General features: G+C 40.4%; 1 protein-coding gene across 1 annotated transcript in view; it reads right to left on the reverse strand.

Annotated features, from left to right (window-relative positions):
* Positions 1 to 15,525: 15,525 nt before the first annotated feature.
* LOC133775037 (disintegrin and metalloproteinase domain-containing protein 20-like) overlaps positions 15,526 to 26,619 on the reverse strand; it is a 44,389-nt gene continuing 33,295 nt past the window's right edge. Inside the window, exon 5 of the mRNA XM_062213137.1 lies at positions 15,526 to 17,991. Within this exon, the coding sequence (XP_062069121.1) occupies positions 15,526 to 17,991 (2,466 nt within the window). The remainder of the gene's footprint in view (positions 17,992 to 26,619) is intronic.

Here is a 26,619-nt window from a genome sequence, read left to right on the forward strand (position 1 = left end):
GCCAGGAACCAGGTGCTTCTCCTGGTCTCCCATGCGGGTGCAGGGCCCAAGCACTTGGACCATCCTCCACTGCCTTCCCGGGCCATAGCAGAGAGTTGGACTGGAAGAGGGGCAACCCGGAGAGAATCCGGCACCCCAACCGGGACTAGAACCCGGTGTGCCAGCGCCTCAAAGCGGAGGATTAGCCTATTAAGCCACGGCACTGGCCAAATTGAAGAGTTTCTTTACAGCAAAGGAAACAGTCAGGAAAGTGAAGAGGCAACCAACAGAATGGGAGACGTTATTTACAAACTACGCAACAGATAAAGGATTAACAACTAGAATCTATAAAAATGATCAAAAAACACCACAAAATCAAAACAAACAACCCAATAAAAAAATGGGCCAAGGACCTTAACAGACATTTTTCAAAAGGGGAAATCCAAATGGCCAACAGACACATGAGAAAATGCTCAGGATCCCTAGCCATTGGGGAAATGCAGATCAAAACCACAATGAGGTTTCACCTCACTCCAGTTAGATTGGCTTACATACAGAAATCAACCAACAACAGATGCTGGCAAGGATGTGGGGGAAAAGGGACACTAACCCACTGTTGGTGGGAATGCAAACTGGGAAAAGCCACTATGGAAGACAGTTTGGAGAGTCCTCAGAAACCTGAATATAGCACTACCACAGGACCCAGCCATCCCACTCCTTGGAATTTACCCAAATGGAATTAAAGGGGAGAAAAAAAATGAGCCATTTGCACCTCAATATTTGTTGCAGCTCAATTCACAATAGCTAAGACATGGAATCAACCTAAATGTCCATCAACGGATGACTGGATAAAGAAACTATGGGATATGTACTCTATGGAACACTATACAGCAGTAAAAAACAATGAAATCTGGGCATTTACAACAAAATGGAGAAATCTGCAAAACATGATGCTGAGTGAAATAAGCCAGTCCAAAAGGGACAAATATCATATGTTCTCCCTGATCGATGGCAACTAAACGAGCATCTAAAATGATACCCATTGAAGTGAAATGAACACTATGAGAGACAATGACATGATCAGCCCTTGTCTAGACTGTTGAGGAACAACTTACTATTCTATTCCTTTTAGTATTTTTGTTGTTGTTGTTGTTGTTGTTGTTGTTGCTCTGTTTGTTCTACATAAGACCACTGGTTGAACTCTGTAATCAATGCACAATCATTCTTAGGCGTTTAAAATTAACAGAAAAGTTATCTCTGTTAAACATAGGAGTGGGAATAAGAGAGGGAGGAGATATATAGGTTGGCACATGCTCACTCAGACTTACCTCCAATGGTGGAACTAGAAATGTGCCGGGGGATTTCAACTCAATCTTACCAAGGAGGCAGGTACCAATGCCAGCGCACTTGGTAAAGTGAAAAGTATAAATACACAACCGATCAAAAAAGATAGGGTATGTGTCGAAGAGATTTCACAAATAAGACCAGTGTAAGCAAATAATGAAGGATAGAATTAAAAGGGAGAGAATGTCCTGCGAGGGAAGCAGGACACACAGCAGACTCATAGAATGGCAAACGCCCAAAACAGCACTCCTGCCTCAGAATCAACCGTTGGGACATTCGGATCTGGCTAAAAGGGCCATGAGAGTCTCACAGGCATGGAAAGCCATGACACGGTGGGAAAAAACAATGTAAATGAAATATCCTGGTGAACAAGACCCCAGCAGAAGGAACAGGCCATCAAGGAGAGAGGCGCCTTTCTCTGAAGGGAGGAGGGAACCTCCACTGTGATACGGCCTTGACTAAACAAGTTCAGAGTCGGTGAACTCAAGGGGCTTCCATAGCCTAGACAGCTCATAGCAAGAGTCTCGGGTGATTGCTGACATCATAAATAAGAGTGCCAATTGTTAAATCAACAACGGGAGTCACTGGGTACATGCTCCCCACGTAGGGTCTCTGTCCTTAATGTGTTTTACTATGAAACTTAAAAACACTACTAGTCAAACAATACCCTATACCTTGTGCAGTTGTGTGAGTGCAGCCTGTTGAAATCCTTGCTTAGTATATACTAATTTGATCTTCTGTATATGAAGGTAATTGAAAATGAAACTCGATGAAGGGCGGGATGGGAGAGGGAGTGGGAGAGGGGAGGGCCACGGGAGGGAGGGAGGTTGTGGGGGGGGAGCCACAACAATACAAAAGTTGTACTTTGTAAATTCACATTTATCAAATTAAAAAAACTGTATAACAAACAAAAAAAGAAAGAAAAAGAACTTAATACTTTACCCTTTTAGTATTTTTTATGTTCTACTTAAAACTATTGGTTGAACTCTGTATGTAATACACAATTATTCTTAGGTGTTTAATTAATGCTGTAACTAGTACTCAACTAGTATTTTATACTTTGTGTTTCTGTGTGGGTGCAAACTGTTGAAATCTTTACTTAATATATGCTAAATTGATCTTCTGTATATAAAGATAATTGAAAATTAATCTTGATGTGAATGGAAGAGGATAGGGGGTGGGAGAGGGGAGGGTTGTGGGTGGGAGGGAAGTTATGGGGGGGAAGCTATTGTAATCCATAAGCTGTACTTTGGAAATTTATGTTCATTAAATAAAATTTTTAAAAAAAGATAGTCTCAGTAGTTTACTCTTTCACATCCATGTCACAGCACAGTACTTGCCACATAAATAATAAATAAATAAATGAAGAATTATGGCCTGGATCTGCCCGCTATTCTCCTTGCTTGTAGATTGGTCTGTTTCTTAATTAATATTAATTATTATTCTTAATATTCTTTAATATTATTCTTATTCTTCTTTTTCTTAACTAAATTAAAATCTTTACTTGAATACTAATTCTGAGCACCACATCTTTGAAACTAAATTAGCATCTTTGCTGGTATATAAGCTTCTTTAACATGCTTATTGAATAAATTATTAATTACAAACCAATATTCATTAAACTCAAAGCATATAGGGTCATTCAGACCTCCACTCATTACAGTATAAACACTGTATTCAGAAGGGATAAAATAAATTAGTTTGATGCCTTTTACCTTTTTGTAAGTTTTTTCCTTAGTCTTTTATTAATTAAATCTGATTAGGTTTCATAGATAGGCTTTTGCTTTTTGTAATTATCTTCTCCTTCTGATTGGTCCTGGAGTAGGATCTCCAGCAAGTATTCTTGAGAATGAGAATTATGCACTCCAAGCCTGCCGACACAGGTGCATGTATACACACACACACACACACACATACATCTAAGGCACAACCAAGTATAAGATGTCAATATTTTCAAAATTAATTTCTAAAATATAAGCTCTATCCTTCTCAAACAGTCTGGTGGTAAAATGGAAGTTGTTCACTGCAAAAACTCTGATTGGATTCCTTACGAGTCATTCCTGCTGAGAAGGAGGCCCCAGCACTGGATGCCTGTGCTTTTTCTCCATTGCTACCACTGGATTTTGTAAGTTAAAATAATGTGAAGCATGCTGGTGCACATGATCAGCTCCTAGGCTAAAGCCACTGACCTGCCAGTGAGCACAACTTACTAGGAGTGTCAGGCAGACTGGACAGTTCTTTTGGGTAGAAATCAAAGCCTACACAAAATTTACTATAAGGAAACTGCAAGCAGTTAAGGACAAAATTAAAGATGGTGTACTGGCAAAGGCTCAGGGCTCAGAAGTTACTCTGAAACTTCAGTATCAGTATCAAACTTTCACTGAAAACATTAAAATTCACAATTCTGTAATGCCACTAAGTCGTTGCTCCCTTGAGAAAAACATAATTATTGATTTTTCCTACAGTTAGTATATTCAGTTTTTAGCTCTAGAGACAACACACAAAATCATGTCTCCTCATATATTTTTCCTAGAAACACAGAAAGATTACAGCATCTATATATCTGTATCTACAGATAACAGAATGCTTTACTCTTTTCATTTTTTAAACTATTAGACAAAAACAGAAAAGTGTATTAAAATAATATTTTATGTACAAGAGAAAAACACCAGATTACCTTCAGAAGATCTCAATTAGATTCAAAGTGGACTTCTCATCAGAAACTGTACAGGATAGGAAAGAATAGCGAAATATATTCTAAGCCTTAAGAGAAAAAACTGTCAATCCAGAATACTGTACCCTATAGAACTCTCATTTATGAAGGCAGGTGAAATAAAGATCTTCCATCACAACAGAAATTGAAATAATTTGCCACCATCCATCCAGGCTTACAAAAGATACTTAAGGATATGCTATAGACAGAAACACAGAAACATGGTCATCACTACGAAAGACAGTGAAGGCAGAAAATCTCTCAGTAAAAGCACAAAGGAAATACTAAGTGAAAAATAGGCATGTTTATGGAAAAAGGGCAGGGCAAAGTTGTTACTAACCAAAAGTGACCTTGAATGTAAATGACCTCAATCTCTACTTAAAAGATACAGACTGGCAGAAGGGATGCCATCGGATTGGCGCGGTGCGCCAGCCGCAGCGCGCCAGCCGCGGCGGCCATTGGAGGGTGAACCAACGGCAAAGGAAGACCTTTCTCTCTGTCTCTCTCTCTCACTGTCCACTCTGCCTGTCAAAAATACAAAAAAAAAAAAATCCACCTATTTGTTGGCTAGAAGAAACATACCTCACCAACGAAGATACTCACAGATTGAAAGTAAAGGATGGACTCAACAGAGGTGGGGCAGAGCCAAGATGACAGTATAGCAACAGGACATTCTGAGATGCGGGAGGTGGGGGGTGGCGTGGGGGGGTAGTTAATAAGGAAAGGAGATACAGGCTGGCGACAGAGCTGTGACAGTTTCATACAGAGAAGGCCAGGGCACCAGCAAAAGACTAAGCAGGTCCTGGCAGAGGGAGCAAAGAATCACAGATAAACAGCAGAATTGTGGTGGAGAAGCCACCATGCACTCCCTCCCTGCTCCCCCACCCCACCCCGACAGACCAGGTGAGATGCAAGGTCGGTAGTCAACAGAGCTACAGTTAGCAAGGGGTGAGAGAACCGAGCAAACTGTTTGAAGTTCCAAAAAGAAAGAATATGGGATTTGAGGGAGAACTCGGGCAACACCTGCCCATCCATGTCTCCCCCTCCACCCAGCTGAACCTGCAGTTGGCTGGGAGAAGCCATATTATCTGTTTACATTTCTGAATGTAAACAGGGTGCTATAGCATTTGCCTCCTGTACACATGCCCATCAATTGTGGGGGCCACTTCACCACACCCTCTGCACCTGGGAACGAGGATCACATTTCAGAGTAATTTCCCCACCACCACCAAATGAGCTATAAAATGGGGAGAAGTTCTAAACACTTAAATCTCTAGCTAGTTTCACAGACCAGAGCCTGGCCAGAGTAGGTGAGGCTTAGTGCACCAGAGCTCTCCTATCTGCCTTCATCACCATCCAAAAGTGAGCAGAACTTCCAGAGGCTGGCTATGTGTTTGCACTAGCAATGCACAGACACAGAGCAGCTCATAGCAGAGGGAAATCTCACCACAAGTACCAAGACACATATTAAAGATAAAAAAACTGGAAATGCCGAAAACCAAGGGGAAAAATTTTAATAAGAGTAAGGAAGACAGTATGAGCCCCAGAAAGGAACACTGTATCTCCTCTTCAAAACAGAAGCAGAAGATGAAGAGATTGAGGATACATCAGAAATGGAATTCAGAAAATTAATCATCAGATTACTTAGAAGTAATCAGAAACAAATTCACGACCTAAATGAAAAGTATCCCAAGAAACTGAGATAATGAAGAGAAGTCACAATGAAATACTAGATATGAGAATTCAATAGAGCAAATAAAAAATACGGTGGAAAGTCTCAATAATAGAATAAATGAAACAGAAGAAAGAACATCAAAACTAGAAGACAAATGGATGCGGTTCTAGTCCTCACTGCTCCTCTTCCAATCCAGCTCTCTTCTATGGCCTTGGAAAGCTGTAGAAGATGGCCCAAGTCCTTGGGCCCCTGTACTTGCATGGGAGACCTGGAAGAAGCTCCTGGCTCCTGGCTTCAGATTGGCACAGCTCCGGATGTTGGCAGCCATCTGGGGATTGACCCAGTGGATGGAAGACCTCTCTCTCTGTCTCTACCTCTCTCTTTAACTCTGTCTTTCAAATAAAGAAAATAAATCTTTAAAAAAAAATAAAAGGAAACCCACTGAAATACAAAGGACAAAAGTCGACATGGCTATGTTGATTGGATACTATAGAATTTAAAAAATTAGTAGTCATAAAAAGAGACTTTTCCAATTGAAAATAGATCAATTTATAAATAAGACATAAAAGCACTAAAGGTACATAAGCATGATAAAAAGAGCTTCAAAACAAACCAAAAGAAAAACCAAAGAACTAATATGTCAGCTAAATAAAACCAAAGTTAATAGCTTGGATTTCTGCCTTCATTTTCTGAAATAAGAAGTCAAAAATCAGTAAGGATATAACAAATTGACCTAAGCCATCAAACAAATTTGGCATAATAACTCTTACAGAAAACTCTGTGACAAAAGTAACTAAATTTACAAGGTTTTCTGAGGCTCACAGATAGTCTCAAAGATATCAGGTAGTGAGAACACACCATACTGGTCTAACAGGATACCACAGGCTAGGTCATTTATAAATAAAATAAAATTATTTCTCATGGTTCTGGAATCTGGGCAGTCCAAGGCTGAAAGGTCACATCATGTGAGTGGCTTTGTGGTATGTCATCCTATGGCAATGGGAAGGGCACTAAAGAGTAGAGAGAAGAAGCGCTTGCTTTTATAAAAAAGTTACTGCTGGGAGGGTGGAGCCAGGATGGCAGCATAGCACTAAGACGTTACAAGTTGCAGGGAGGAAAATAGATAGTTAATAAGGAAAGGGGATATGGGCTGGTGACGGAGCCACGAGAGTTTCAAGCAGAGAAGCCTGGGGGTCCTGTAGAGACTGAATAGGACAACACAGAGGGAGCAAAGAGTCACAGAGACACAGCAGAGGTGCCATGGAGAAGCCAAGTGTGCGACTGATGCCATGCCTTCCTCCCCGCCCTGGCTGTACCAGGTGAGACAGGAGGTCATGAGTCCATGGAGCTGCGATTAGCAGTGGGCTGGAGAGCCAGACAAGTTGTGTTTGAAATTCCAAGAAGGAAGGACATGGGAATGGGCACACCCCTGCCCATTCATGTCTCCCCCTTCACCCAGCTGAACCTGCAGCTGGCTGGGAGAAGCCATATTGTCTATTAACATCTCTGAATGTAAACAGTGTGCTACCACATTTGCCTCGTGAGCACAAGCCCATCAGTTGTGGGGGCAACTTCACCACACACCCCCACCCAGGAACAAAGATCACAACATTTCAGTGTAATTTCCCTCCACCACCACGTGAGCTGTACAAAGGGGAGAAGTTCTAAATATTGAGATCCCTAGCTCGTTTCACATACCAGAGCCCGGCCCAAGTAGGCGGGGCTTAGTGTACCAGAGCTCTCCTATCTGCCCCATCACCATCCAGAAGTGAGCAGGACTTCCAGAGATGGAGCTCCATATTTCCACTGGCAACACAAGACACACAGCAGCTGACAGCAGGAGGAAATCTCGCCTCAAGCACCAAGACACGTATTAAAGGAAAAAGGAACCAGAAATACCGAAAAACAAGCGGAAACATTGTAATAAGACTAAGGAAGACATTATTAGCCCCAGAGTGGACAATACATCACCTTTTCAATAACAGAAACAGAAAAAGAGACTGAGGATATGCCAGAAACGGAATTCAGAGAATTGTCAGATTACTTAGAAGCAATCAGAAACAAATTCATGACCTAAATGAAAAGTGTTCCCCCCAAAATGAGATATTGTAGAGATGTCAGAATGAAATACTAGAAATGAAGAATTCAATAGAGCATATAAAAATACAGTGGATAGTCAACATAGATTAAAACACCCTGCAAAACTCCTTCATGAATGAAGGAGAAATAAGGATCTTCCACAACAAACAGAAATTGAAAGACTTTGCAACTGCTCACTCAGCCCTAAGAAACAGGCTCAAAGATGCGCTATACACAGAAACACAGAAACAGGATCATCACTACAAAAGCAGATAATTACCCAGCAAAAGACCAAATGAAACCAAAAGTACATAAACAGAACTATTTACGGAAACATGACAGGGCAAAGTTGGTACTTAACAATAGTAACGCTGAATGTAAATGGTCTCAACTCACCAGTTAAAAGACACAGAATGGCTCAGTGGATTAAACAAGAGAACCCATCTATTTGCTGCCTACAAGAAATACATCTTACCAACAAAGATGCTCACAGACTGAAAGTGAAAGGATGGAAGAAGATAATCCATGCTAACAGAAACCAGGAAAGAGCTGGTGTGGCCATCCTAATATCAGACAAAATAGACTTTAACACAAAAACCATCAAGAGAGATGAAGAAGGACACTATATAATGATCAAAGGATCAATTCAACAGGAAGATGTGACTTTTATAAATGTATATGCACCCAACTACAGGGCAACTGGCTATTTAAAAGAAATGTTAAAGGATGTAAAGGGAGATACAGACCCAAATACAATACTAATAATAGTAATGGGGGACTTCAATAACCCACTTTCAGCAATGGACAGATCAAGAAACAGAAAATCGGCAAGGAAACAAGAGTTAACCAACATCATAGACCAAAAAGGCCTAGAAGATATCTACAGAACATTCCACCCTACCACCAAACAGTACATGTATTTCTATCCAGTACAATGAACTTTCTCTAGGATTGATCACATGCTAGACCATAAAGCAAGTCTCAGAAAATTAAAAAAAAAATCGAAGTCAAACCATGCATCTACTCAGACCACAATGCAATGAAGCTGGAAATCATCAATCAGAATCTCTACATCATATGCAAACACATGGAGAATGAACAATATGCTCCTGAATGAACAGTGGCTCATAGAATAAATCAAAAGAGAAATCAAAAAATTTCTGCAAATCAAGATGACAATACAACAACCAAAATTTGTGGGATACAAAAAAAGCAGTGTTAAGAGGAAAGTTTTATCAATTGGTGCCTACATCAAGAAACTGGAAAGGCACCAAATAATTGAACTATCTATGCACCTCGAGGATCTAGAAAAAAGCAGCAAGCCAAACCAAAAAACCAGTAGAAGGAAAGAAATAATTACAATTAAAGAAGAAATCAACAAAATTGAAGCAAAAAAATACAAAAGATCAGCAAAATGAAGAGCTGTTTTTTTGTAAAAATACACAAAATTGACACACCATTGGTCCAACTAACCTAAAAAAGGAGAGAGAAGACCCAAATCAACAGAGATGAAAAAAGAAATGTAACAACAGACACAACAGAAAAACAAGAATCATCAGAAATTACTACAAAGAGCTGTATGCGAACAAACTGGGAAATCTAGAAGGAATGGACAGATTCCTGGACACCTACAACCTACCTAAATTGAGCCACAGATACATAGAAAACCTAAACAGAACCATAACCGAGACAGAAATTAGTCAGTAATAAAGGGCCTCCCAACAAAGAAAACCCCAGGACCGGATGCCTTCACTATTGAATTCTACCAGATATTTAAAGAAGAACTAACTCCGATTCTTCTTAGGCTATACTAAACAATTAAAAGGGAGGGAGTCCTCTCAAATTCCTTCTATGAAGCCAGCATCACCTTAAGCCCTAAATCCAGAAAAGATGAAACAGAGAAAGAAAACTACAGACCAATTTCCCTGATGAACATAGACACAAAAATCTTCAACAAATTTCTGGCCAATCAAATTCAACAACACATTAGGGAGATCATTCACCTGAACTAAGTGGGATTTATCCCTGTAATGCAGGAATGGCTCAACATTTGCAAATCAATCAATGTGATACATTAACAAATTGAAGAACAAAAAACATATGATTATCTCAGTAGATGCAGAGAAAGCATTTGATAAAATGCAACACCCTTTCAAGATGAAAACTCTAAGCAAATTGGGTATAGAAAAAACATTCCTCAACATAACCAAGGCAATTTATGACAAACCCATGGCCAGCATCCTATTGATGGGGAAAAGCTGGAAGCATTCTCATTGAGATCCCATACCAGACAAAGATACCCATTCTCTCCATTGGTGTTAAATGTAGTCCTGGAAGTTTTAGCCAGAGTCATCGGGTAAGAAAAAAAAAAATCAAAGGGATTCAGATTGGTAAGGATGAAGTCAAAATATCCTTATTTTATTTGCAGATGATATGACTATATATATAGGAGACCCAAAAGACTCCACTAGGAGACTGCTGGAACTCAGAGAAGGCTTGGTAAAACAGCAGGATATAAAAAACAACACACAAAAAAACAACAGCCTTTGTATTCACAGATGATGCCATTGCTAAGAAAGAACTTCTGAGGTCAGTCCCATTCACAATAGCTACAGAAATATTAAATACCTTGAGAGCTGTATAGGGGATGTACCAGGTGGGGAAGGGCTGTCAGTGTCAGGCTGCACAGGTACCTTAACAAGTTCCTGGGGACTAACTAGCCAAGAGAAGCCTGTCCATTCATTTCCATGAATGAGGATGGCTGGGCACCTGCTTGTCAGAACCTCTGTCTGCTATGTCTCTGAGAATAGCTTGTTCCACTATTTCTTGAGGCCACAGCAGGGTAGTTGGGGCAACCCAGTTGTTTCATAGGGTTCTTGATGGGCCTAGCCACTTAGTAAAGATTGCTCCGCTGCTTTCCTTGGCCTCTGTGCATCAAATCATCCAGCACTTATTGCCTAGTTGATGTCAGGTCTGAGCGTGCATGGGAAGAGCCTTATGTGGCTATTTAAAAGGCAGCCAGAATGTGTGCTAGTTTACTGCATGCTTACAGGAGCCAATGGCTGAGGTATTACTGCCTTGCTGCTTCTAGGACAACAGGAGAGTTGGCAGAATGAGCAACTCAGGGTGTGTTGCCTGAGTTGCTTCTTTAAAGATCTCTCAAAAGCCCTAACCTCCCAATACCTGCACATTTCAATGAAATTCAATGTAAGTCTTTAAAAGGACATTCAAACTATAGTCTTGTGAAATTCTCAAAACCAGCTGAGTTGGGAAGACCCCCCAGCTAGACTTAATCCAAGCTCTTGTCTTTCTGTATGTAGGAGTACAACCAGGAGACCAGGAGAGAAGTAAATGAGATTTATTTAATTGCAAAGAGAAATTTCACACACAGATGGGAGTGCAGGCAGCCTCCAACTGTGAAGACAAAATAGCTTCTGCCCCCACCTAAGTTGAGGTTGTCATTTATAGGATGGGCCAGGTGCCTGGAGAAGATCACCTAATTGAAAATTCAAAGGAGGTAATGTTTGGGTGGGACCTGAGTACCACTCATTTCTGCATCTCCTTTTTGGGACTCTCGGCATAGCCAGGTGGGGATGGAGAATACACACACATGCTCATCTCTAGGAAAGTATCATGGCTTCTCACATAAGATAGGAAAGAATATGTCTAGCCCGCAGTCATGGTGGACAAGTGCAGTAGCATGCCTAAAAAGAGGTTGGTTTGGGGCACTGCATGTGTGTGCAGGCTCAGGTGCTGAAAGTCCCTCAGCAAGTTTTCCCTATTTAGTTTCTTACCTGTTTACCAAACAACATTTCCGCCCCCCCCCCCAGTCTCCCAAAGCTCACATCTTCCTCACACACAAGCAAAAACTCATTCTATCCCAATATCTGTACAAACCTTAACTGATTCCAGTATCAAAAAAGTACAATGTCCAGAGTCTCATCTGAATCAGGTATGTGTGAGACTCAAGAGATGATTTTTTTCTGGAGCAAATGCACTGTGAATCTCTAAAATTAAACACATTATCCCCTGCTCTAGTACAATAGCGGGACAGTTGTAGAATAGCTAGTTATGTACCAAAAGGAAGAAATTGGCAACAAGAAAGAGATAAGACACCCCCAGCCAGTCTAAAGGCCAGCAAGGAAAACACTTAATCTTAAAGCTAGAGAATAATTTCTTTTAACTCCATGCATGTTTTCTGCACATAGTGGGGTCCCAGTATTCCTTGGAGGCTGGGCATCCAAGTCTTTAGGGTGCTCCCCACCACCATGACTTTTCTGGGCTCAGCCTACACTTCAGGTCTCCCAGGTTTGGTTCTCCTGGCTGAAACCTTCCCATGCTGGTGCTGGTGCACTGCAGTTCTAGGGCCTCAAGGGCAGCCCCACACCTGTGGCTCTTCTGGGGTTCTGCCCCTATGACAAATGTCCGTATAGGATCTCAAGCTGTCTGTGGAACCCTTTGAAATCTAGGCAGAGGGAAGCTGTGAGCTCCCACCTGCTCTTTCTGTGTGTCTGTGAAATTAACACCATCACGATTTGATGCTTGTGCCTCTGGACTGGTGGACCATATTTTGCCTGGGGCCAAATGAGCCACATTGGGATGACTGAGTACTACGGCAGAAATCAGGGAGCAGACACTTGATGTACCTCAGGGGAGTGAGCTCTTTGTGCTCCAAGGTCCAACATTCTGAGTCTAGGACAAGATGACAGAATGGCAGCTATAAGATCTCTGAAATATTTTGAGGTATTTCTCTTACTGTTTTGATGAAAATCCCCTGGCTCCTTTAGTTCACACTAATCTTTTCTTCAGTCACCTGGCCACATCCTAGTGTTTTCTACAGAATAAGACTTTCACTGTTTACATATGCAGCTTTGAACTTCCCAATTTTCCAGCTTTGAACTTCCCCAGTCTTCCTACCTTGCCTCCATTTTCATAGAGAATTCTTTATTTAAGGAATCTCCTCCTCAAATATCCCTGTATGTGACTCATAGCAGCTATGCAGCACCTTGAACACTTTGCTGCTTAAATATTTTTTTCCTGCTATTCTAATTTATCACTCTTCATTACTGCCAGAGTCCTGGGCATGGACACAGTTCATCCAATATTTTTGCAGTTGTATGAGTAGTAAAATGGGGTAAAAAGAAAGTTATTTTGGTACAAATTTAAATCTACGCATAACTTTTATAACATCCATTTTGTATGAACTTTTTGAAGACTTCCTATCAAACATGGGATTAAAATTTTTTTTCACCAAAAGAAACTTACCTTTTAATTTCATTTCTTGTGAACTTTTTGAAGTTGCCCTGTACAACAAGAATTGTCTTTCCTCCAATTTCCAATATCTTATTCCCAATTTTCATCTGATATGTCATCAGAATGGTCTTCACTGTCCACATTCCTATCAATATTCTGAACACAATCACTAAAATAATATCTTGAAAGTTATAGACTTTCCTTAGTCTTCTCTTCTTCTGAATCCTTATCAGAATCTCTCATAATGCTCATCTTACAACACTTTTTTTTTACAGGCAGAGTGGATAGTGAGAGAGAGAGAAAGGTCTTCCTTTTTGCCGTTGGTTCACCCTCCAATGGCCGCTGCGGCCGGCACATCTCGCTGATCCAAAGCCAGGAACCAGGTGCTTCTCCTGGTCTCCCATGCAGGTGCAGGGCCCAAGCACTTGGGCCATCCTCCACTGCCTTCCCGGGCCATAGCAGAGAGCTGGCCTGGAAGAGGGGCAACCAGGATAGAATCCGGCACCCCGACCGGGACTAGAACCCGGTGTGCCGGCACCTCAAGACGGAGGATTAGCCTGTTAAGCCACGGCGCCGGCCATCTTACAACACTTCTTTTAGCCTACTCCTTCAAATTCTTTTAAATTCTACCCATGACTCAGCTCCAAATCTGCTTCTGCATTTAAGGTATTTGTTGTAGTTGCAACTCTACTCCTGACATTAGTTTTTTGTCTTTATCTTCTGTTGCTACAACAGAGTATCTATCATAGGCTGTGTCATTTATAGAGAGAAGAAATTTATTTCTCATTGTCACAGAGGTTTGGATGCTCAAGGGTGAAGGGCTGCATCTGGTGAGGGCTTTCTTGGTGCATCATCTCATGGTGAAAGACAGAAAGGCAAGTGAGGGAGCATGAGATGAGGGAGCTGCCTTTTGTAACAAAGACACTCCTGTAATAACTAACTCACTCCCATGAAAATGACCAAAATCCATCATTAAGGCCCTGCCTTAACCCCTCTCAAAGGCTCCACCTGCCACTTGGAAATTAAATTTCAGCATGTGTTTTAGCAGGGACATTTAACCATAGCAGTATATGTGAAATATCTTACTGGATGGAAATATTGTATCTAAAACAACCACAGGCTGTCAAGGTGACTCTTCTTTATTCTCTGTTAGAAAGGTGGACTTGGAAGCCAATTACCTAAATCATTCATGGATTGAGTGATGTCAGCAAATGTTCCCATGGAAAAGAGGGCTGTCCCTACTTAGCTCTTTTTACAGTTTTCCATGCTTAAAATTTTAGTTCATCTAATCCTCCTTGCTTCCACAGTTCTCTGCAACTTTTAATTTTAGTTTTTTAATGCTTAACTGCGATTTCCTAGGTTCCCCCACCCAGAGGAAACATGGTTTGATAAGATTCATTACATCCTACACTGAATGGTAAGCATCTTTTTTATTCAACTTTATAATCTATGTTGCAAAGGAGTTGGCTGGCAAATGTTCTTATCCCCTCTTTATAGATTTTGAAGATGTTCTATGTCTGTTTAAGTCATTCCCCATGATGGTAAAGGTTAGCAGTGAGAAAAAATTAAATATTTCTGCTCTCTGGCTCCTCTCTCTGTTCTTCATTGTACCCAGGTGAGTTCTGTATTCATCAGAGATCAGTCACAAAATTAGAACCCACACCACTGCAGTAAGCACTAGCTTCTAACAAGAAGATGCAGCAAGCGCTGGAAGGGCTAGAGATCAAAGGGAAGAGGTGGGTTACTTGAACTTTGAGCTTGGGAATGGAGTAGAGCCACTTGATGCTGGATGCTCTGGAATTTGTTGGTGGCTCAGAGACCTGTGAGTCGTAATTCTGAGGATACACTGTTTGGTAGCTGTTAGCATAACTGGGAATGATGATACTATAGGTTCTGGCAGTTACTAAATATGTTTGTATTAGTGTTAATTTACAGAGTAAAAGTTACTGCTGCGGCAATGGCAAAAGCCCGCATTAAGCAGCACTGGGTATAAAGAGCAATCAAACAGTTCTGTTAAGTTTTCAATTTCTCTGTCTCTTCCTCTGTAGGCAGAAACTATCATGGGGTAGGAGCTGGTAAAGAGGAAATGCAGTTTATCATTACCCATTCGCCATATGGCAAGTCCTGATGAAAAGTGGAAGGTTTGTAATTGGCAGACAGACAATAAACCTCCACCTACTCTGTCCTTGAGAGTGTTTTTGGATAGGAAAAAGAAATACGCCTCCAAAAATCATTAAATTAATGAAACGTCAGAATATGCTAGGTTTTAACCTTCGTTTATTAGCTTTTATGATTTTGTGACATAATGGATCTTTAGAGTTTTTATCTTTAAAGTCTTCTCTTGACACATGCAATGGCATTTCTACTGCCAGGGCAACAAAAAGTAATACAAGCGAAATACTTTTGGGATTGGAGTTATTTTCAGGAATTATATGAGATTTCCCTCTTTCATCTTAGGGGAATTTTGAACATTCCACTCTGCCTAATTTGGATCCTGAACACTCTGCTTTTCTTTTGGTGTAGCTGCAACACTCTGCCCTCTTTTGGGTGCAGCTGCAACACTCTGTCCTCTTTTGGGTGCAGCTGCAACACTCTGCCCTCTTTTGGGTGTAGCTACAACACTCTGCCCTCTTTTGGGTGTAGCTACAACACTCTGCCCTCTTTTGGGTGTAGTTGCAACACTCCGCCCTCTTTTGGGTGTGGCTATAGTACTCTGCCCTTCCTGAGGTGGAGCTGTAGCACCCTGCATTCCCTGGGGTGGAGCTCCAACACCTGGCCCTCCCTCAGGTGGAGGAGCCTCAGTTTTCTCATTTTCCTCAGAGGGTTTTCTCCTGTGGAAAAGCAAAATTATCAAACACAAAAGCAAAAGCAATAAAACAATCAAAAAAAGAAGTGGCAAGTAATTCCAACTTTTTTTGGCTTTTCTCTTAGGAGGTGGGCCACTATCTATACTACCTCCACTGCCTTCTTTTTCACAGGTGGGTGGGTCCCAGTCAGAGTCACAGTGGCAGTGGTCTTTGTTGTTGCAGACTCCATGCTTATGGCAGAATTCATGTGAACAAATATATACTGGCGTTATCACAGGGGTGCACTTCCTGCCAAGACATACAGAGTTTACATCACACTCGGTGCCATCTTTCACATCACCAATGTCAGCTATGGTCATCCCAAAGTGGTAATCAGTGCCCCAACAAGAAGAGTTTTCAATGTTAATCCAATGCAGAGTAGTATGTTCTTCCAGCATTTGGATTCTGCTCACATTGTCACATTGTATTCTTCCACACATAACATCTGCACTATTACATGCTATATATGATTTGGTATCATTACCACAGTTACCAAAACGGTCACCACGGATATTCATTTTTCTGTAACATAACTCCTTTGCATTCCTGGCATCCTCGCCAAAAATTTGTTTACACTGTCTATCACGGGAAAGGCATGTATTATTGTAGCAATGGCTGGTTTCCATGCAAGTCTGTCCATTTCGCACATGGACATCTTCTGGACATTCATGCCACATTCCATTGCACCACTCTGGAAGATCACATTCATTATCCTTTTCTCGACATACTTCCCCTGATGCCCTGAACTGGCAGTTCTTGCAACAAAGCCCAAAACCACAAGCAGCACCAGGTCTCAGAGTACAGTCTGTCAAACAACAGGGATCTTGTGTGCACATTTGGAAGGTTCCACAGTCACACTGCTCATTTTCTTCAACGACACCATTACCACATAGGTCTTTGATGAAATATGGTGTATTGCGTATACAGGTTTTTTTTTGTACAGTATCCATCAAGGCAGAAATACTGCAGTTGCTAAATGCATTGCTGAGTATTTCTCCTTCAGACATTAGGCACGTGGGCTTTCCACATGTACATAGCTGTACATCATGCTGCATATTCAAATTATGACCAAGCTCATGTGACACAGCAAGTGCAAATTCATAAAATTCATCATCTGCCAAAAACCTTTCAACTGCACAGCCATTCCTTAAGCATATTTTTCCCCAATATGATTCCCCGTGTTGAGTATAATTCTTCCACATAAAAAAATGTGTAACATCACTTTTCACTCGGGTATCTAAAACTGTGTACTTCCACCGGCAAAAATATTCCAAAGTTTCATGCATATTTCCTAATGACACTAAGTTTCTGGTATTCCAAATCTCAAGCCCACACAAAGACACAGAAATGTCAATTGCGGCAAAAATGGAATTTACTTCATTAATCGTGATTAATACATCTTGTATCATCAATGAGGTATTACCATTCCGGAAAATAAATCGTTGATGGTCTTGAATCACTGCAAGTTCTATAAACCATCTGTGGGTCCAAACACCCTCATAGTTGCTTTGCCTGAGAGGAGGATTATTACTCTGTTGAAAACCCAATTGCCCTGCTATCTCTTCTTCTGCAGATTGCCATTTTGTGGATTGGAATTCTGTCTCACTGTAGTGTAGTCTACGAATTAAATGTTCATGTGTGACTGAAAATTTTTTGGGCTTTATTTCATATACAATGTCATTTATCTGTAGCATTCCTTGCAAGCCCCCGAAACAGGAGCTAAGAGCAACAGTGGATTCTGGCTGTCCTTCCACATAACCCTGATAGTGGCAGTCATCCTGGATAAAAGGCTGATCTTCATGGAGAGCTCCCTCATCAGTGTAGGTGAACACAGGGAAGTGTCTGGATGCCAAAAGCTTTCTGACCTTCATGTGGATAATGTGTCTCTGCCCCTCAATGTGCAGGCTATAGGAGAGCCAGCCTGGAGTCTTCATACCTTTCTCAGTGCCAGTTACCTTCAAGGGTATTACTACTTCTGGTTGGCTATGATGGTGACAGTGCCCAATCTGAGACCATCCAGAAAGAAAGAGAACCACTCTCAGCCAGAGCATCAGGAGAGTGATCTTCACATGTACCAGGACTTCAGTCTCAGCCATGTGGAGCTGTGCATGAGAGCAAAAGCATGGCAGGCACGAGAAGATGCAGCTCTGTCTTCTCCCTTTGATTTGGTAGCCTTTGGCCTGAACTTTAGTGGTATGTCTTCAAACAGAGCCAATCCATTAAAGCAGTGGAACTGAAAGAACAAATAAAAATCAGGACAAAGTGGTATTATTATGAGCATGTGAATGTGGAAGAGAGATTAGGTTGTGGGTTAAAAATCAATTTGTGTTTGGCTTTTCACATGAATCAATATACCGCATTGGATTTTCTCTTAAACGTTGTTGACACAGAACAAGGATGTACAACAGAATGACAGTTGGCCACAGGTTGAGAAATACTGAACCCAGAAAAAAGACAGATGGATTCATTTCGCTGTTGCCCAAATATACAAATATGAGGGAACTTAAGTTTATGGGAAGGTGAAATTAAAAGATGTTTATTTTGCCTATTCAGTGGACTAATAAGAGAAGACTACCCTAAACTGGAGAAAAAAAGGGACATCAAAATTCAGGAAGCACATAGAACTCCTAATAGATATGACCAGATAAGATCTTCATGACCCATTACAGTAAAACGTTCAACTAAAATGTGCACTAACTCCAGATTTCATTCAGATGATATCCAATTAGACTGACAGCTGTTTATTGTCAGAAACCCTACAGGCTAGGAGAGAAGGAAGAGACATAGTCCAAATCCTAAAAAAAAAAAGAAAACAAAATCCTGTCAACCCAGAATACTGCAGATCTGCAAAGCTCTAATTTATAAATGAAGGTGAAATAAAGACCTTCCAATATACATAAGTTGAAAGTATTTGTCACCACTCGTCTATCCCTACAAATATTACTTAAGAATTACTACATACAGAAACAGAAAATGATAGCCATCATCATGAAAGAATGTGAAGGCAGAATACCTCCTAGTGAATATATAAAGGAAATCCAAAGCAAAAATTAGGAATATTTATGGAAACATGTCAGTACCAATTCATTAATTATCAATCATAACCTTAAAATGTAAGTGGCCTAAATTCTCCAATTAAAAGAGACTGAGTGGATTAAAAAAGCAAGGCTTGTGTATTTGCTGCCTGCAGTAAACCCACCTCACTAACAAAGATACACAGAGACTGAAAGTGAAAGGATAGAAAAAGATATGCCATGCTAATGGAAAACAAAAATGAATGAAAGTAGCCATGTTAATACTAGACAAAATAGACTTTAATACAAAAAGTGTTAAAAGAGACAAGGGCATTATGTAATGATTAAGGGATCAATTCAACAGAAATATATGACTGTAGTGAATGTATAAGCATTCTATGCCAGGGCATCTGGCTATTTAAAACAAATGCTAATGGATCTAAACAGAGACATACACTCGAATACAATAAAAATACTCTACTTCAACAACCCATTTTCATCAGTGGACTTATCAACTGGACATAAAATCAACAAAGAAACAGCATTGCTAATCTACACCATGAGTAAAATGAACCTAATTGGTATCTACAGAACACTTCATCTCACAGCTGCAGATTAGACATTCTTTTTATCAATGAATTGAACTTTCTCTAAGATAGACCATATGCTAGGCCATAAAACAACTCTCAGCAAATTCAAAACAGTTGAAGTCATGCCATGTATCATCTCTGAATAAAATGGAATGAAGCTGGAAATTAGCAACTGAAGAAATAAGAAAATATGCAAACACATGTAGACTGAACAACATGCTCTTGAATAAACAGTGAGTCATAAAAGAAATCAAAAAATGTCTGGAAATGAATGAAGATGACAATACAACATATCAAAACTTATGGGATAAAGCAAAAGCTTTTTTAAGAGGAAGATCTACAGCAATTAGTGCCTATATCTAGAAATTAGAAAGACATCAAATAAGCAAATAGCAGTGCATCTCAAGGACCTATTTAAACTAAAAGAAACCAAGCCCAAAATTAGTAAGAGGAAATGAAGTATAAAAATTATAGAAGAAATAAACAAAATTGAAACAAAAAAATTATACAAAAGATCAGGGTTATGAAGAGCTGTTTTTCTGAAGGGTAAGTAAACCTGATACGTTATGGCCTAACTAGCCAAAACGGGGGGGGGGGGAACCAAATTAATGAAATTAGTATGAAAAAGATGTTACAGTGGATACCGCAGAAATAAAAAAGAATCATCAGGAATTACTCAAAATTTTATGTGCTAAAATATTGGAATACATAGAAGGAATGGGTAGATTTCTCGATGCATACAATCTACCAGAAATGAATCATAAAAACGTAGAAAATCTAAATAAACCAATACTCAAAACAGAGATTGAATCAGTAGTAAAGATCCTGCCAACTAAAACAACCCAGGAGCAGAAGTCTTCACTGCTGAATTCTATCAAACTTTTAAAGAACTGCTTCTAATTTTTCTAAAGCTATGCAAAACAATTGAAAATGAAGGAATCCTCACTCAACATGGATTAAAGACTTAAATCTACGACCCAACACCATCAAATTATTAGAGAGCATTGGAGAAACCCTGCAAGATATAGGTACAGGCAAAGACTTCTTGGAAAAGACCCCAGAAGCACAGGCAGTCAAAGCCAAAATTAACATTTGGGATTGCATCAAATTGAGAAGTTTCTGTACTGCAAAAGAAACAGTCAGGAAAGTGAAGAGGCAACCGACAGAATGGGAAAAAATATTCACAAACTATGCTACAGATAAAGGATTAATAACCAGAATCTACAAAGAAATTAAGAAACTCCACAACAACAAAACAAACAACCCACTTAAGAGATGGGCCAAGGACCTCAATAGACATTTTTCCAAAGAGGAAACGCAAATGGCCAACAGACACATGAAAAAATGTTCAAGATCACTAGCAATCAGAGAAATGCAAATCAAAACCACAATGAGGTTTCACCACACCCCGGTGAGAATGGCTCACATTCAGAAATCTACCAACAACAGATGCTGGAGAGGATGTGGGGAAAAAGGGACACTAACCCACTGTTGGTGGGAATGCAAACCGGTTAAGCCACTATGGAAGTCAGTCTGGAGATTCCTCAGAAACCTGAACATAACCCTACCATACAACCCAGCCATCCCACTCCTTGGAATTTACCCAAAGGAAATTAAACTGGCAAACAAAAAAGCCATCTACACATTAATGTTTATTGCAGCTCAATTCAGAATAGCTAAGACCTGGAACCAACCCAAATGCCCATCAACAGTAGACTGGATAAAGAAATTATGGGACATGTACTCCATAGAATACTACACAGCAGTAAAAAACAATGAAACCCAGTCATTTGCAATAAGAAGGAGGAATCTGGAAAACATCACGCTGAGTGAATTAAGCCAGTCCCAAAGAGACAAATATCATTTGTTTTCCCTGATCGGCGACAATTGAGCACCAAAGGGGAAACCTATTGAAGTGAAATGGACACTATAAGAAACAATGAACTGATCAGCTCTTGTCCTGACTGTTGATGTACAACGTAACACTTTATCCATTTTAGTATTTTTTTGTTCTAGTACTGGTGGTTGAACTCTGTAATTAACACACAATTATGCTTAGGTGTTTAAATTTTAACTGAAAAGTGATCCCTGTTAAATATAAGAGTGGGAATAAGAGAGGGAGGAGATGTACAATTTGGGACATACTCAATCGGACTTGCCCCAAATGATGGAGTTAGAAACGTGCCAGGGGATTCCAATACAATTCGATCAAGGTGGCATGTACCAATGCCATCGCACTAGTCCAAGTGATCATCTTCAGTTCACAATTGATCACACTGATAGGTCTAAGAGTCAAAGGGATCACACAAACAAGACTAGGGTCTGCTAATACTAACTGATAGAATCAAAAAGGGAGAGAACGATCCACCATGGGAAGCAGGAGACACAACAGACTCATAGAATGGTGGATGTCCTAAACAGCACTCTGGCCTCAGAATCAGCCCTTAAGGCATTCGGATCTGGCTCAAGAACCCTTGAGAGTATTTTAGGCATGGAAAGCCAAGATACCATGGAAAAGAAAAAAAAAAAAGAAGAAGACCTAAATGAAAGATCTCTGCGAGTGAGATCCCAGTGGAAAGAACGGGGCCATCAAAGAAGGAGGTACCTTTCTCTGAAGGGAGGAGAAAACTTCCACTTTGACTATGACCCTATCGGAATAAGATCAAAGTCAGCGAACTCTAAAGGCTTCCATAGCCCTGGCAACTCATGACTAGAGCCTAGGGAGATTACTGACGCCATAAACAAGAGTGTCAAATTGTTAAGTCAACAACAGGAGTCACTGTGTACTTACATCCCATGTGGGATCTGTCCTTAGTGTGTTGCCCAATGTGAAGTAATGCTATAACTAGTACTGAAACAGTATTTTTACACTTTGTGTTTCTGTGTGGGTGCAAACTGATGAAATCCTTACTTAGTATATACTGAATTGATCTTCTGTATATAAAGATAATTGAAAATGAAAAAAAACCCTTGGTTTTAAATTGGAAATTGCATAATCAATTTTTTAAAAATATCATGTAGGATCTCTGTCCTTAATGTGCTGTACGTTGTCATTTAATGCTATAACTAGTACTCAAACAGTATGTTTCACTTTGTGTTACTATGTGAGGGCAAACTGTTGAAATCTTTACTTAATATATACTAAACTGATCTTCTGTATATAAAGAGAATTGAAAATGAATCTTGATGTGAATGGAAGGGGAGAGGGAACAGGAAAGTGGAGGGTTGCAGGTGGGAGGGAAATTATGGGGGGGGGGGTGAAGCCATTGTAATCCATAAGCTGTACTTTAGAAGTTTATATTCATTAAATAATAGTTTTAAAAAAAGAATCATGTCTTCTGTAAATAGGAATAGTTTGACTTCCTCCTTTCCAATTTGTATCCTTTTGATTTTTTTTCTTGCCTAATGGCTCTGTCTAAAACTTCCAGGACTATATTAAATAGCAATGGTGGGTGCTGACGCCATGGCTCACTTGGTTAATCCTCTGCCTGCAGTGCCAGCATCCCATATGGGTGCCGGGTTCTAGTCCCGGTTGGTCCTCTTCCAGTCCAGCTCTCTGCTGTGGCCCGAGACGGCAGTGGAGGATGGCCCTGCACCTGCATGGGAGACCGGGAGGAGGCACCTGGCTCCTGGCTTCTGATCGGCGCAGCGCCGGCCGTGGTGGCCATTTGGGGAGTGAACCAATGGAAGGAAGACCTTTCTCTCTGTCTCTCTCTCACACTGTCTAACTCTATCTGTCGAATAAATAAAAAAAAAATAGCACTGGTGAGAGTGCTTACTTAATATATACTAAACTGATCTTCTGTATATAAAGAGAATTGAAAATGAATCTTGATGTGAATGGAAGGGGAGAGGTAGCAGGAAAGTGGAGGGTTGTGGGTGGGAGGGAAGTTATGGGGGGGGAGGGAAGCCATTGTAATCCATAAGCTGTACTTTGGAAATTTATATTCATTAAATAAAAGTTTTTAAAAAATTTTTAAAAAATTATAAAAAAGAAAGCTTGCTTGGGGATTCAGAGATGTAACAGTAAATCTCACTTTGGATTTTGCAGAGGATTAAAATATTTTAACTGCCCAGGTCATTCTGTTACCACAAAATATTTCTCTCTCTCATTTAGTAATAGATATAGATCTCTCTATCTATGCTTATATATTTGAAAATGTGTGTGTGTGTGTGAGAGAGAGAGATCGAGAGAGAGAGAGAGAGAGGTAGAGAGAGAGAATCTTCCATCTGCTAGGTTACCTCAGAAGTAGCTTCAAATACCAGGGCTGGGTCCAGCCAAAACCAGGAACCAAGAGCTTCATTCAGATCTCCTACATGTGTGGCAAGGACTCAAGAACTTGGGTCATCTTGTACTACTGCTCCCAGGCTGTTAGCAAAGAGTTGGATGAAAAGTTGAACAGCCAAGACATGAACCAGCACCCATATGGGATGCTGGCATTGGAAGTGGCGGCTTTACCCACTACTCCACAACATCAGGCCCTCAGTCTTTCAAAGCCACTGTATTGCAGCCAAAAGAGGATTTTAAAAAGTTACCAAATGAAAACATTGGACATCTTTACTGTGACATCAGTGACATTTCACACTGCCACCTGGGGGTTTCTCCCTCAAAGACAATGTGCTTGTTTGAGTTCAACCCCAGAACCACCAGTTATCCCTTTATATAGACCTTTCAGGTAAAGTCTTTATAAAATATGCAATTACCAATTTGGTTTCTTGTCTCCATCCATAAATGACTCCACAATTCTTTCAGAATGTCTTCTTATGATTTTTCATTGATTTCCATCCTTTTTAGAAATGAAATTATATTTAGAAAATAAAATTCATAAAAGTCCCAGATTTTTGTTTTATATATATATATATATATATATATATATATATAATGTCTGTACATGTAAACATTTTTATATATAATTCTTATATATTTACTTTCTGTATGTTTTAAATACTAGTAACACATATTATCTGGAGTCTTGATTTCATGTATTTAAAATTCATGTGCACATTAATATATGTATTTATTTTCAGAAGCAGAGAGACACAAACATATCTCATCTGAAGGTTCACTCCTCAAAGTGCTACAATGGCTGGCTATGGTCGAGGCTGAAGGCAGGAGTTAAGGACTCAATCCAGGTCACATATATGGGTGGCAGAGACAAAACTGCAGGAGACAAATTCTGTTGCCTCCTAGGTAATGCTTTAATAAGGAGCTGGGACTGGAAGTGGAGCCTGCATGCCAAAACATACACTTGAAAATGGGATATGGTCATCTTAACTGTTATGCTAAAAACTTTTCCCCTGGGGCCTGTACCGCAGTTCACTAGGCTAATCCTCCACCTGCGGCGCTAGCACCCCGGGTTCTAGTTCCAGTTGGGGCACCAGATTCTGTCCCAGCTGCACCTTTTCCAGTCCATCTCTCTGCTGTGGCCCGGGAAGGCAGTGGAGGATGGTCCAAGTGCTTGGGCTCTGCACCCGCATGCGAGACCAGGAGAAGCACCTGGCTCCTGGCTTCAGATAGGTGCGGTGGTGCACTGCCCCCAGTGTGCTGGCCACAGCGGCATTTGGGGGGGGGTGAACCAATGGAAGGAAGACCTTTCTCTCTGTCTCTTTCTCTCACTGTCTTAACTCTGCCTGTCAAAAAAAAGGGGGGGGGGGGAGCCAAGATGGCGGATAGTGAGAACGTGCACCGATAGTTTGGGAAAATAAAGTTTCATAAAAGTGGAATTACTGTAGCCTCAGAAAAAGACTCAAGAAAAAAACTGCAGAGGAAACACTTCCGGATCTAGTGGATGTGACACAGAGGACCTACAAGGAGCCCACCGCGTGGAAACCCAACTGCGGGAGCCAAGCCGCAGAATCTCGCCAGCACGGGAATGAATGGGAGGTAAGACAAAAGCCTCAGAAACCTGAGACATTGGTGGGGAAAGGCAGAGGCCTCTCCACTCACCTAACAAAACCGAGCAAAACAAACAGCAGGCACCATTTTACATATGTAAAGCGCCAACTAGTACACAAGCTCAGTAACTTTGGGACTATGCTGAAACTTGAGAACACATTGAGGGCTGCATAAACTCTTTGTGTGGTGCCAGGGGTAGATCAAACGAATACTCACAGAGGCCAGATTTCAACTACCCTCAATTCCACTCAGCTGTGCGGAATTACTTCCCAACTGAGTCAAAAAAAAAAAAAAGAGAGAGAGAGAAAGATCCAGCAAGGAGCAAGGGAGAGAACAATCTGGGTGAGTCACTTTTTGCACAGCCTTAAAACTGAAGAATCAAGCAGAGCTCTCTGGCCACACCCATCACAGCCTCTAAGGATCCATCAAAGCAGACAGCCCACTTAGAGGCATAGTATAATGAGAAAAAAACACCACAGCAAAAAAAAAAAACACACACACACACACACACACAAAACAAAAACAAAACAAAACAAAAAAAAAACCATAAATTATCTCGAACATGCCAAACAACAAACATAGAAACCGAGGTAACAAGAGCAAGGAAGACACTATGATGCCTCCAAATGAAAAAGACACCCCAATGCAAGATTATGAAGATGAAGAGATAGAGGAAATGCAAGAAGCAGATCTCAAAAAATTGATAAGAACATTAAGAAGTTCTCAAAAACAAATTCTTGAACTACAGAAATCCTTAATGGACAAGATAGAAAATCTCTCTCATGAAAATGAAATATGAAGGAGGAATCAAAATGAAATGAAACAACTAGTAGAACATGAAACTGTGATAGTGACAAGAAACCACAATGAAATGAAGAACTCAATAGATCAAATGACAAACACATTAGAGAGCCTTAAAAACAGAATGGGTGAAGCAGAAGAGAGAATATTGGAATTAGAAGTCAGAGAACAGGAAAGGAAACAGTCAAATCAAAGAAAAGAAGAAGAAATTAGAAATCTAAAAAATACTGTCAGGAATCTACAGGATACTATTAAAAAACCCAACATTCAGGTTCTAGGAGTTCCTGAAGGCATGGAGAGGGAGAAAGGATTAGAAAGCTTTTTTAGTGAGATGCTAGCAGAAAATTTCCCAGGTTTGGAGAAGGACAGAGACATTCTTGTACAGGAAGCTCATAGAACCCCTAATAAACATGAGCAAAAGAGATCCTC

Source organism: Lepus europaeus, chromosome 16 (assembly GCF_033115175.1).
Source record: "Lepus europaeus isolate LE1 chromosome 16, mLepTim1.pri, whole genome shotgun sequence".
NCBI lineage: Eukaryota > Metazoa > Chordata > Mammalia > Lagomorpha > Leporidae > Lepus > Lepus europaeus.